Source organism: Amblyomma americanum, chromosome 1, assembly GCF_052857255.1.
Source record: "Amblyomma americanum isolate KBUSLIRL-KWMA chromosome 1, ASM5285725v1, whole genome shotgun sequence".
In the NCBI taxonomy this organism is placed as follows: Eukaryota; Metazoa; Arthropoda; class Arachnida; order Ixodida; family Ixodidae; genus Amblyomma; species Amblyomma americanum.
In genome coordinates this window covers 49656250-49670501 of record NC_135497.1, presented here as the reverse complement: position 1 = coordinate 49670501, position 14252 = coordinate 49656250, and the positions used below count along the sequence as shown (strand labels likewise).

General features: G+C 43.6%; 1 protein-coding gene across 1 annotated transcript; it reads right to left on the bottom strand.

Moving 5' to 3' along the window:
* Window positions 1-1271: 1271 nt before the first annotated feature.
* Window positions 1272-13102, bottom strand: LOC144136729 (uncharacterized). The gene is made up of 7 exons (XM_077669342.1): window positions 12704-13102; window positions 11140-11329; window positions 10872-11066; window positions 9186-9236; window positions 5627-5677; window positions 3885-4085; window positions 1272-1279 (listed from the first exon to the last, which is right to left on the bottom strand). The coding sequence occupies exons 1-7, from the start codon at window positions 13100-13102 to the stop codon at window positions 1272-1274; spliced, it is 1095 nt and encodes a 364-aa protein (XP_077525468.1).
* Between the last annotated feature and the right edge of the window lie 1150 nt (window positions 13103-14252).

Genomic DNA, 14252 nt, shown 5'->3' with positions numbered 1-14252 from the left:
TGCTAGTGACAAATTATGATATTAGCAAAAAAGGTTTTCTTAAGAAAGAATACACGTTATAAAAAAGTTTAGAATGTACAGTTGGCAGCTCAAATAGTAATGATGCAAGAATTTGTTATCAAAGTAACTCAAACCACTAAACCCACTTATAACAGCACAAGATAGCTCCAATACAACTGCCCTCACACAGCAAAGTTTGATGCTGTACATTTCATATAATTAGGCCCTTTGTTTTAGGAGTAAAACAGTAAAACACGCTGCTGTGCTCGAGGCGGCTGAAGTGAGTGTTTTAAAATTAAAGTGGGGAATTCTGTTCAGTCGTTGAGCACAGGTAGTTTTTTATTCTAATTATTTTCTTGAAAGAACTGCAACAACTGTTCTCATCAGCAGCAGCAGGCTTTGTGTATTGCCTTGGCCACCAGGAGCACTCGGTGTTGCTGCAACACTTTACTGTCTTATCTGGGCAGCATAAAATATAAACACCCGTACAAAAAACAAAGCCAGACACACCTTTCGTATGCTTAAAAGATGTTCGCAAACATTTTTGGCTGCATTTTTTTTCCATTGCTTTTACTTTTTGACGTTGGACAGCACTGCGATCGCAGGTTCTCGAAGGCCGCGCCTTTGGGCCCGCAAAGGTCTCGGACGGGCGCCGTCGCCTCAAAGGCCCTCAGCAGCAAAGGCGCAACATTTTTGCCGTATAGCTGCACACCTTATGCCTTTGGATATAAGAGCCGATTCTCAAAGGCCTTTTCAGTGCCCGTGTAACAGGGGCATTAAACTGCTGTGTTAAAGGTGTACAAACTTTTGTTTCATTCTCCTCAGCGATGGCCTTTGGTTTTCAGTTATTCAAAGCCAGTGCGAGTAACAGCTATGACACGATTTTGTTGAAACCTTGGGCTTTAAAGCTTGTTTGCTCTTAGCAACTGTATGTACAGCAGCATGACAGTTCCAACATTTGGCTATAACTTTTGTTGGTCCACTTGTTTGCATGCATGTTAATGCAGCCTAAATGAACTGCTTCACTATACCTGCTACAAAACTATGTAACTTCCCAAATCAACATTGTGGTAATAAGGTATGCCATACAGGATAGCCCAAAATTATTTCAGTCACTTGGGGAGTTTATCAACTAAGCAACTCACCCACCATTATATGTGTGTTAAGCAAGCTGAATGAGATGCGAGGAAGTAAAGGACAGGTAATCCAACATCCCAATACTCCTTCCCCTAGACACTCACAAACCTTACAAAGAGGAATGAAAACTCTATTCAGGATTCTGCAGGGAAAAGTATCAATGACAACACAATGAATCACAAGACTACATATGAAATGTTTTTCCGGGAGCCTCCACGGCCCTTATCACTCGGGTTTACCTGCATAACTTTCTATTTGGCCAGAAGTTGAACAGAGGTTAACTCAACACCAGTTATTCTATGGCAAGTTCCTCTTATAGCTCTCGCTGCAAGAGGCAAACACTGAACTTGTTTGCAAAAATCCATTTCATGCCCATGTGTCCAGCAGAAAAAATTTTGAAATAAAAGGGGAGAAATGTCTTTTTTCCAAGTTTCATTCTTACAATGTGGAGAGAGGTACAACATTTGTGGCTGCTACAGGCAACCAAAATTAAATTTTCTGCAACTGGTTCTCCACCCCACTGAAGCTTTTAAGCAAGCAGTAGCCTTTGGCTTAACTATAATTGCATTGGACATCTTCAAGGCTGAAAAGTTCAGCTTGTTTTTCCTCCCGACCTAAGAGAACTTTGTTGCCAGCTGATCACTTATTACATATGCCAGCATGCGCTTAGCAGCGACATTTGAATTTTTCCCCCCAAGCTGCACAAGCTCTCGCACCTGCAAAGAAAGCAAGCGCTGTTTTTAAGAAATGCATCTCCAGTACATAAAGAGGAGCAGATCATTTTGCAGAATATTTAGCTTTTTGGCAAGTGCATGTGCACAAAAGAAAACAAAGCTGCTGAAAAAGTGTATCACACATAAGAAACAAAACCAATGCTCAAAAGATGTTTAACAGGACACAACATAATTGCCACTAAGCATTAAACATAGTCGAGTTGCATTACTGCTAACACCGTGCACATGCTCTAACACAAGCATATTGCTCTGCAGTTAAGGATTTCTTGCAAATGTTTACCGTATACTATACTGTGGGGTTGCAAATTACACAAAAATTACCACTGGAGACTGTTTGCATACCGTATTTACTTGGTTATAGCACACACCTTTTTAATGAAAAAAATGTCGCCTAAAAATTGCATGAGTGTTACAATCGAATATGACTATGCCAGTAACACTTCTTTTTCTGACCTTTAAAAATGGATGTGCCTTACAATCGAGAGCGCGTCAGAATCGAGTAAATACGGTACTCTGGTTGGCAAAGGCTAGTTTACATAGCTTCAGGACAAAATTTTTTCACTTCACTTACAAGCACAAAAATTTTACTCTTAGTGAAGCAACAAATTGTACGTTTCACATGTATACAAATGGTAAAACTTAACGACATCATTTCCAAGCTATTTCGGGCACTCGTTTTGTAGAAAAAAAGTAGTAAATATTTGCGCCTATGTTTTTGTTAAAAGACCTGCAATGAGGCAAGAATCCACACCGCATCTCCTTTAACGTATGAATATACTTGCATCAGTATTGAAAATTGCTTCAAGATGTATTATGAGGCAGTTGACTGAGAGAAGATGCTTAAGCAGATTTTTTCCCTACAAAATTTGCCGCGTCGAACTGTACACATGTGCATGTAAAAACACAGAGCATCAAGGATGCTTACCAGCGACCAATAAAAACACGCTGAATGTCTGTTTGATAGTTTGGTAGTTTTCAGCATGCAAAACTATGGTAGATAGCTACAAGGGTAGATGTGTGGGCTGTCTACCCTTCTGCTGTCCTGTATGCCCCTTCTGCTTCCGTGTCTTTTGCGCTGTTCAAAAGAAGTATGGTAGATAGGTTCACCATTTTCCATTTGTCAAGACTTGAAGCAAGTGAGACACATTTGTCCAGGTATCCTACAAATGGTTAAACTAAGAAATCAGTTCATATTAATTCAAAACAATCATAGATGAAAAGAATAATGCTGGAAAATTCAGCTAGATTACCTACCCTCCGCAGGCGTGTTATGACAAGAACACCAGAAAAGAAAATTTCCTACACAGGTCATTTCTACTTTGCTAAGTAAACTCTGAGGTTCAATGAAAGGGGGGAAATAGATTGTGTATCTAGATGTCTTCCTATAAAAGGCACTGTTGCTTGAGGAGCTGCTAATCTAAAGGGATGCACAGTACCAAAAGATTGATGAACATAAAAATAATTTCTCATAGGCATGCAGTTTGCGCAGTTCTAGCATACATTGAGCTCTTGCTGTGCATAATGGAACTTCCGACAATAACCACACTAAAATGTGACTCCTGTGGTGAATCATTCGTGATGCATGTAACATTTTGCATTTAACAAGAGCATGTGTTAGAGTAGTTGGACAAGCCCTAAAGTAGATGCATTACTGCAATTTTTTTCGACCCAGTGCAGCAAAGCGAGGAGGGCTGCTACTGCATGTGCTACTGTCTTTAGCAACTGATCTCTTAAAATTTTCAGAAGCAATGATTCTTTGCTATGAATATACTGCCCATGTGCAAGCCTATCATATGCATCTTGAATATGTGCCCCATGGTACAGCATCCTTTGTCCAAAACGGCACCATTTGAACTTACCCATTAGCCTGCAGTAATGAACTATGTGCCGAACATACGAAAAGAGCAGTTGGCAGCAGCACCCTTGTAATCTTTTTTTTTGTCGGTCTGTGTCGAGAGCTCATGCTAATTTGCCTCTTTATATTCTGCATGACCTGATTATATGAACACTCACCAGAAGTGCAGTTTTCTTTGTCCAACTTCTCGTTGAACTTGAGCAGGTCATCCACTGAAGTGAATGGTTCACTGATAAGCAGGGGCTTGGTGATGATTGCTTGGCTTGGAAGCACTTCGCATAGTTTGTTTAGCATATCTCCGTGTTGCTGCTGTGTAAAGCGCAAGATGTTGAGTAGTCGGATAACGTGCTGCTTGAAGTCTAGAAATAGGGAAAGGGAAACAACCAAGAATATATAACTGAAACAAAAGGCATTTGGCACTCTAATTTCCTGAATTAAAGATTAGTCTCTGGCAGTTTATGTTTTGTCATGAGCACTCTTTTCTTATTAGTAGTTTAAATGAAGAAAGAAACGTTAGGTGCTAGCACCACATAGATTGCAAAAATCACAAGGCAAGTGGCTAAACAGTAATGAAAGGTTGACTGTAATTTACCATCCTAAAACCCTGTAGCGTCGGGATTAATATTTTTTGCTTTCAGTCATAATGATTTGCCTGTAATCTACATTACCGAATGACCCAACAGGGGCCTGTAAGGAACATAAAAAAAATAATAAATTTAACTTTGCAACAGCACAACAGGTGGTAAATTAACCCCAAGACCGCCGCAGCACCATCCGTATCAAGTGGTTCCCGGCGCACGCGGGCGAGTGTGCATCCTCGCCGAACCACAACGAGACGGCCCATTCGGCGGCGCGAGCGCTTACCCTCCGCGCCCCTGAGAGTGACCGTTCCGTGTGGTGGTTCGAAACCAAGGACCGCGTAACCAGTTATGGCGAAGTTACCATGTGTTACCGCCTAGCTCGACGGACAATGCCGCCTCCCCACCCGGCACTCAGTCGGGAGGAGGCCGTCATCCTAAGACAGATACAGACCGGGTCACTCCTCGCCCCGGCAGTGCTACACGTACTTCACCCAGAACTCTATCCGAGCGATGTGTACAATGTTTGTGCAGCTGGTCCGGCGGACCAATGGCACATCATGTGGGACTGTGCCAGGTTCCCGACCGAGGCTACCTCCAGGATATACCCGCCCGAACTTCAAAGTGCAGTGCAGTCTGCAGACAAGGACATTCAACTATGGGCCGTCCAGCAGGCCCGGGGTGCGCTCGAAAAGCACAAGCCTCACGACCCACCACAAACGGGCCGAACGGGGGTAGTGCAGAGGAGGGCATAACCCCGGGTCGACGCTTGGCCAACGTCACGACGCGTCAAACCGTCGGTTGCCGGCATTTTCAATAAAGTTTTTCCTACCTACCTAACCCCTTAAAAAAATTTCCGATGAAAGCAGAAACAAATCCGTGAAGCAGCCACATGTACTCTTAGCTACATTCCTTGGTAGACAATGATTACAACAATTAGGTAAGGCGCGTCCGCGGCAGTTGCATTCCAGTGGAGGCAAAATGCTAGAGGCCCGTGTACTGTGCAATGTCAGTGCACGTTAAAGAACCCCAGGAAGTCAAAATTCTTTAAACCCCAGGAGGTCAAAACCACAGGAGGTCAAAAGCCCTCCACTACAGTGTCTCTCACAGCCCGAGTAGTTTCAGGACTTTAAATCCCTGAAAACCATAAACCAGCTAAGTAAGGCATGTCCTTAAGTAAGGAAAGCCGCTGTGTTAACTGGGCACATCTGGTTCACTACCTTACACTAGAGAAGTGGAAGAGGGAGCGAGACAGTGAAAAATTCCAAGCAAATAGCATCTAAGTATCCATGAGCAAGTGTGCATTCGATGTAAAAGCTTACCTTCATCTACTGAGTCCCGCCTGTCACTCAACCGTGCCTCTCCTTCATGCCCTGGAAATGCAAGTCTTAGTCTCTGAGCATTTGCTGTAGCATGGACAAATACTCCAAAAAACAACAGCCAAATATTTCCGAAAGAAACTAAATGCTAATTGAAAACTATTTCTAGTTGCAAAAACTAGCATGCAATAGCATCCTTAAGGGCACAGGGTAAGCCCTATACTTCCCATGCATTTTAGGCCATGTTGAGGTACATGTTTCTCACTAACTAATAACAGTAGCCTAATAATACATATATCATTGTTTGCCAAATGTTGTGCTCTTTTTACTGAACTAGAATATTTGAAATGTGTTGAAAATTCGATTTTTAATAAAATTTTTCCGGTAGTACACAAATCTGGCCTTTCTTTGCGCATTTCAAAATTCATAACAGAATAACTGCTCAGTGAAATTGCTTAATTCTAGTTCAGTAGTTGGCAACACTTATGTAGATGATTGCAAAAAAAATCAGCCGTCTGTCTTGAAAGGCATTGGAAATAATGGTACCTTTGTAAGAAAAAACACTGTTTTGAGATAATAGAACGTAAAGAGAAAAAAGATGTGAAAAACCATTTTTTATTCGTAGAAACGCCTCCATAGTAATTGGTTTAATAGCCCGCTGCTTCGTAGTCACTGTCGCCGTCATTTGTTCGCTTTTCGGCTTGTCGTTTTGACTGTCGGGCCTCTTTTGTAAGCTGTCGTGTTGCTCGGTCCGCAAAGTACATGCGCTTATGGTCAGCTTCCCTCAGCCACTTGATGGTGTTGCTCCCTGGGTTCAATCCACACGCCTTCAAAACGTTGGCCCGTGCGATGCTACCATCATTAAATGAAAGAACAGCATCCAGTGTTGCCATCCGTAGGGTCCGAAGCCTAACAAACACATTCTTTGGCGCGCGTTCCCGAACAACATGGTTGAACGACTCATTTGCATTTTGAGTTTGCCCATGCAGGCACTTCTCTAGGAGCTCAGCCTTCCATAGCTCCCTATAAATGGGTTTGATAGCCTCCAAGACAGATGCAGGCAAACTCTCCTTGTGGAAAAATGGCTTGCCCTCTGACCGACTTCTGTTGAAGGCACACCACGTATCAGGTATCTTTGGGCAAAGTCCATGGCATGGGTCATCGTCTGTGGCCGATAAGTGGAAGAAGGTTGCCCAAACGGCCTTTCGCATTTCGTCCAGGTTTCCTACATTTCTTCTGATGGCCAAACCATAGTACGTCTGGAGCTTGTCTATTACTGCATCACTCAGTCGGCCTCGGCCCGAGAGGCTCTTTCCATCAGAGAGTTTTCCTGCTTTGTTTCCTTTTTTTAGCCTTCGTAACCTTGTGCCCATCCTTTTTTGCACGTGCCCTATTACTGCATCAGTCAGTCGGCCTCGGCCCGAGAGGCTCTTTCCATCAGAGAGTTTTCCTGCTTTGTTTCCTTTTTTTAGCCTTCGTAACCTTGTGCCCATCCTTTTTTGCACGTGCCCTATGCACTCAACCTTGGATATTTCAACGGATTCACCATATGGCATTTGTGCCTTCACAGCCATAAAAGCCTTGCTGTCACCATCCCCAAGGTATTTGACGTATCGAACGCCGTGAAGCTCCTCACTCCTGCCGAAAATTTTCAGTGCTCGTGCGACTTCCATTCCACCGCTGGTGCCTTGGTAGTTGCTTTGGCACACCTCTCTATGAAGGGGGTCACTGTTTGTACCCTTGATGCTGCACTTTGGACAACGTTTAGACAAAACCTCCACATCCAGCACTTTCCCAGAGTCTACACTGGTCGCAGAGACTATGCCGTTATTGGAAGTATGGCCTCGCTTCTGCCAGCTTCCATCAAGAGCAACTGCGATGTCTTTATCCCCCTCATTCAGCTGCACAGCTTCGTCAGCTGCCCTTTTCATCGACTCCTGAGCAGCAGCTTCGATGTGACCTAGAAGCTCTTGATTGTATTTCGCAAACTTTGTCGGCGGCTTAGGAAGGTTTAGCATAGCACAGAGTATATTTCCTGCAGCCATTCCCTTACCAATGGACCTCAAGGCATACACTAACCTGAGGTTGGCTTCATAGAGGCCAGAAGTAGTTTTCTTCGACGTCTCAAATCGTTGTGCGGCACTACACACTTCACAGTTCAAACTCTAAACGCTTGCAACACCTACTCGTTTTGTCACAATTTCGATGAGCTCAACACTTCCACCGCACTCTCTGCACACACAAATCTGTGTAATTGCGGCACAAATGCCGTCCATGTCCATTAAGGCATATTGGCTGCTGCTCTGTAGCACATCCTCTTCCTGGAAGCACAGAGAAAATCTTGAAAGCTTCGATGTCGAGGAGCTGGCGCGTTCGGCGTTCGGGATCTCATTCGGTCGTGGACATCCTTTTGCTTTTTCACGATGAGCGTAGCGGTTGCCGTGAAATTCACGCCTGACGAAGGCCTTCTTTGCCCTGGGCATCTCAACTTATCAGCAGCAACCAACACCGGCACAATTTACAATACTGATCGAAAGGGATAGCACTCGGACGCAGCTGCATGAAGGTTGCAGAAACGTGGAAAAAACGTGCAAAGCGTCTCAGGATTGTCTTGGCTAAACAAGAGGAGCTGTACAATAGTTGCCAGACAATTTTTTATATGTAGCTGATTTTAGACAAGTTTTGAAATCAAGTGGTGGACTTTTTGGTTGAAAAAATTGACGTTAATCCTGAAAGGGGGCGTGGCCGCTCACTACTCGGTTTCGCAAAAAGCGTTTTTCAGCCGTAAATATGGCTTTCTGAGGAAAGTGCGATCATGGAACATGTGTAGAAAGAATTGAACTTCTAAAATTACAAAAGAAAAAAAACGATTTTTTTTCTAATTTTACCTTACCCTGTGCCCTTAAGAAGGCACCTTTTTGGAGAGTTGACAAGCAATAGAGACCCCAAAGCAAAGTTAGTTGGATGCGCTGACAAATAAAAGTGCTTTATTTACGAAAATCTTTGGTTCAGAGTCAGAAAACAAATTTTTGAAGGTTTTTAAGCACTTAACCTCATGAGGTACACTGAACAGAACGCGGAGATAAGTAAATGCAAAGCGAAAAATCTGAATTTACCATCATCAACAGAAGAGTTGCGGGAAGCCCTGAAATCTGCGAGTGCAAGAAAAGCAAGCAGCCTAACCTTTAGACAGAACGCATAAATTTTATATCAAAACAAAAAATTGCAGGAATATATCACACTTTTTAGAGTTAAAGCCAAGGCTGTGCAAAGTGCCATTTTTATGAGTAAATATTACTTTATTTCAACAAAAAACTTAAATTTTTATTTCATAATCAATTGAACTTCAATTTTAAGGAAATATTTTTAAACCGTACAAAATATACTGATCTAAGCTTTCAGTTTCATTAAATGCACAGGAATGTGACTATACTACTCTGCCTTGTAGGATAAAGTATAATTTACTGACATATACTGCATCTGTAAATGCGGTGCACTTAACCCCACCACAACATTCAAAAGCGGACTGATAGAAGATTCTGGAACTGTTGCATTTACTGACCTTTATCAAAAAGATCCTTATCGCCAATGCGTACAAGCTCCTGGAAATCGCCTGGAGAGCACAAAAGGCAACAGAATAAAGCACATTTTCGCCACGCAATGCCAGAAGCTCCTGACAAATTTCATCCGGTTTGCACAACAGTGGTGTCTTGATCAAAATGTGGCTTGTGAGTACACAGCATTTATAGTAACTGCCCGTAACAATAAAAATGAAACGAACTAAAATGGTGAATAAATTAGAGCTTCGAAATTCCCAATAATATTGCCCAAATGTAAATGGAATGCAAAACAAGACAACTGAGCATGCGAAAATCATTGTTAATCCTTGGATCAGCTGAGCAGTTTCTTGCAGCTAAAATGTCACTCATTTATAACGCTGCATGCGTGCAAGCGTCCATTTATTTACACACAAAGTGAACATAAATATGCCAAACAATGCTTAGAAAGCTTTATCAGATTATTTTTGATCCTGCCTGGCAGTGCTGTTCCCAGTAAAATGCTACACAGATGAAGGAAGGAAGACTCGACCTGAAGGTGTAATGTGTTTTTTTTACTTGCATTTCCTATTTCTGCTTACATGGTAGTCTGTGATATTCTCAGGTTTTTCTAGGACACCGGAGGTCATGCAATGCTCGATGGCATCAGTTACTGTTCCCTGTCAATTAATCTTTTTTCTTCTCCATCTGAAACACTTATAGTTGCCATTGGTGTAACAAATAACATGCAATACTAGGAACTTTTTGCAAGATTTATTCTGTGTCTGATACTTCACCGTCAGACCATGCCTGCGGAGGCCTTCGAGCTCTATTCTGCAGTAGTTCCGCGTCGCTGCTGAGTACTGAAGTATATTTACGCCTGTCCAGTTTTCTCCTTGACAACTCGTGTACACCTAAAGTCTTCTACATACAACTTGCTACTCTTCAACCAAAATTCCTCACAAATGTTCACTGCAAATGTTCTCCCCACTCCCAAATGTTCATCTCACTCCCATCTGCAATGCTTCGGCGATTGAGGGTACTGTAAATAAATAAATCCTGCCTTCTATAATGCCACATACAGTGAATTCATTGAAGTAAAGTTCTTCATACACACATTCAGTTCTGAAATTAGGCAATCACGGTGCACGCTCATCACTGACAAATTGTTGCTTCCGCAAAGGAGGCATACCATAATGTGCTCCACATTATTCATGTATTAAAAGATACCACACAAATCGCAATGGGGCAAAAAAGTTATCGATATGCTAGTGACAAAAATTTTACACATCAATCAGTCTATTTCTGCTAATGAATGTTACAATTCCATGCACAGTGTTTCCCTTTATGCTTCAAATGGCACATCCCTCATTAGCATAACTGTTGATTTAGCAAACAGAAGTTCAGGAAAATAAGATACAAGCAAGTTTTGGAATATGTGCGGTCGTTTCATCCCTGGTTTAACACATTGAAGCCTAAAAATAATGTCACTATGTGTGAGCGCAACATAGCACACATCTGAAAGAAAATGGTAAAAGACGATGGTGAACTTGCTTACTCTCATTCGGTGTGGCGCTCTCTGTGGCTCCTTGATTTATGGTACAAGGCACAGAAGAGGACAGCCCTGAAAAGTATAAAACCAAACTACTGTCTACAATAACATTACAACAGTGTAGCTGCCTAGAATTCTTCAAGAGACAACAAACAATAACCTTGAGGAAAATCATGGGGCACCGATGGCACATTTTCCCTGTATGGTACTTTTGTCGTAGGCGTGTCGGATACCTCATCTTCAGACCACGCCTGCGGAGGCCTCCGAGTTCTCTTGTGCGGTGGTTCACCGTCGCTGCTAAGCTCAGAAGTATATTGACTTTTGTCCAGTTTTCTCCTTCCTAACTTGTATGCACCTGGAAGAAATTTTTAGACATATATTAGCGCAAGGTGTCCCCAGCAAAAGGCCACTGTGTCAACTGCACTTACCAAACAGCCCTTTAAGGGCAATGTCAAACCGCTTCCATGATGAGTCTGGTGGTGCTGCTTTGCGAACAAGCGAAACGATGCGGTCGCCCTTCGCATGATCTGGCCACGCGCACTGCCTGTCATCTATCCAAGACGAAGGCACCACCTCCACTTGCTCATGGTGCAAGAATTCGACAATGGCATATGCCATCTAAACAATGATAAAAAAGAAGAGATCAATCTTGCACAAGTCAGAAGAAACAGCAGCTTTAACTGCTAAAACATGCACTAACCGAAATCTGTGTACGAGAAGTTAACAATAATGTTGGTGGAATTTTGTGGCAGGTCAGTTCGCAGTATGTAGTTCTGGCAATACTAAAAACTTGTCGCCCATTGGTAGCTTCACCATTTTTTGCAGCCTACGCAGACGCCATATCTTTGGTGGTGAGAGGGATGACGCAACACAGATGCCAATCCTGGAGGAACCGAAGGGCACAGAGTACAAGTCCTCCCTAACTAAGAATTCATAACCAATAATGCAAAGCTCATTCGAGCGTTTCAGGTGCACTATGCTTTTGGCTACAATGACATGGCCATCTTGCAGAAAACAGCTGTCTTTGTCATTCAGAGCAATTCTGAAGTTTTCAAATTGCACAGTTTTATACTCAGGAGGGCAGCACTCTGGCAGCAGCAGACCTTGCGAGTGTGGATGGAGTGGCAAAGGTTCCTTGCTCAACGGCTCGCAGCTGTTTGCCTTCAGACCTGCCTCAGTCATCCTATTCCACAACTGCTCCAGTGGCTTTCCATGTTTGTGAAGGCGCTTCTTAATGGCTTGCATGTTGTTCTCGAATGGAAATGCGCTGAAGGATTCCAGCTCACCATGTCTTTCAACATCAGAGGACAGATGTATTAAGCAATGTACATTGAAGGAAACATGTTCTTCTCCATACAGATTACGAAAATCTGAAACAAAACACCTCAGAAGTTCAGCAGCATATGCAGCATGCTGATGACATAGAAGCTTGTTAGCGAGGATGGAAAGGGAAGCATGAAGAAAGAGAAAATGCTGGTACAGGTGATCAGACAAACAGAACTTCAGAATGACTGGACCGGTGTAAAAGAGAAAAAGCCTGAATTCAGAAGCCTTCCAACGGTCTATGTCATCAAGCCCTCGTGATTTGCGAGGCAATTCACGAGGTATGAAGCTACGCAACAGAGAGCTCTTTTCATTGAAATTTTGACGATGAAGTGGCCCAAAGCGTACACTTAATTGTCCCGAAACCCACAATGAAAGAAGCTTTTTCATGACACCAAGCAGCACAAGGTGCATATAGTCCAAGGGTAAATCATCGACACAGTTGATTGGGAGGTCCAAAAGAATTGAAATTCCCTTGTGATGCTCAATGTCGTGCTGTGCTCTGAAACTCGAGTCTGTACGCAGTGGGCAGTCCATGTCCAGAAATACAACTCTGCCGTGTAAATACGACCCTTCCACTGTGCATTTCGGACAACCGCTGTAGCCACCATGCCCTTTTGTCGCCATTATGAAAGCTCGCGTGGGAGCATCACAAATGATGGCTCTCACAATCACATGCAGAACTCTGCCGTTGAAAATGAGGCCTTCAGAGAGCAGAGTCCGTAGCTCGGAAACAAATGGTCTCAGAAACTCAACTGAAGAGTCTGGCTTTGACTTCCCTGCAAACGCACCAACAAGAAATGGTGTTTCATCCCCACAGTCATGCGCAAGGCACTGAATGGGCCAGAGCTGCATCTTTGAACTTTTTGACAGTGGAAGACCATCTATATTAAAAGACAACGGAATCAGAGCAGGCGGATTTTCTACTAGACGGAGCAAACGGAGCAGCCCGTCTGCAAGGGCGAAATAGCAATAGTGACCTGGTGCTAATGGTGTGACCGGGCATTGTTCTTGTGGTTTCCGTGGAGTACGCAGAAGTGTGTGACCATCCATTGGTAGATCCGACATACCAGACTGACTCCTTAAAATCTTCAGCAAAGCTGTCAGCGCACGCCTTTTGATTCCGTGCTCAACTGCCCACTCGCGCAGAGAATCTCGGAAATCACTTTGTAGGTCATCTGCCTCGCACTGCTGTGTCTGCACAGTTGCTGCTCTACAGTCGCTGCTCTCGGCACAAAGTCCAATTTCTATGCCCAGCGTGGGCTCATAGAAATGTGCACGATGGGGACTTGCACTCAAGGCAGCCGAGCTAGCCGAGTTACTATCACAAGCACCAACACTGACACCAGAAGCTTCGATGGAATGTTCAGCAGTCACCACAGCAGGCCCCTTCATCAGCTCACGAGGGCGCTCATCTTTCAGCGAGTGTTTACTTGTGTGACCAAGCAGTGCCAATGACTTTTTCGCCTCCCGAGAGGCTTTTTCACATACGCGTGCATCGCCTCGCTGTTGCATAGCCATAACTGTACCGACTGTATACAGAAATGTGACTTGTTGAAAAACAAACTATGACAGCACGCGCCATAACAGTACGTCCGGTTTTCACATGTACAACGAACCTAAATCGGCTGAAGATTGTAACAAAGGAGAGCAACCCGAAACTACAAACGAACGTCAGTCGGCTAAAGGAAATAAAAAAGGAAACCAACTCACGTTTCTTGCCTTTGTCCGTCCGGCTCCTTTCTAGCGTTGAGTCATCCGAAATCAGCACAGAAAAGGAAGCTCCAAAAGTACGCGAGAAGACTGTGATAAACAATGAATTAATCGGTATTACCGCTTTCATGAGCTCCGCACCGTTCCCCCTGCGCGAAAAAGCGGCCGCGCGCGCCGCCACTGGGCCGGCTTTGGGAGTGGCTAGCGCTGGCTGGAGCGGAAAAGTATTGTCAGTTTTGAATTATTTGAATGTTTAGAAACTGTATGGTGGCGGAAATTGATATTTGACGCATGTAGCCGTTCGTTCGGCAAGAAAAACTCGTACATGTGCACTTGCAAAACGTCAAACGTACAAAAATGTACAGTGGATGACCAGAGGATCATATCGCGCCGGAACGACTCATACGTCCAAAAAAGTAAATCCGCAGGACTTTCACCGGTTCGCAAGTGATGGACGTCCAAAAGCAAAGATCCACAGGACCTCCGATGGTTTACTATCAGTGGA

Bases quoted from the DNA above. Each gene is read 5' to 3' on its own strand.
- LOC144136729 (XM_077669342.1), bottom strand. From the start codon at position 13,102: ATGTCGGATCTACCAATGGATGGTCACACACTTCTGCGTACTCCACGG. The intron at 11,330-12,703 runs GTGAGAGCCATC...ATCATTGTTTAG, and splicing joins GCAGAGTTCTGCATGTGATT to ATGGCATATGCCATTGTCGA. The intron at 4,086-5,626 runs GTAAGCTTTTAC...CCCTATTTCTAG, and splicing joins GCGGGACTCAGTAGATGAAG to ACTTCAAGCAGCACGTTATC.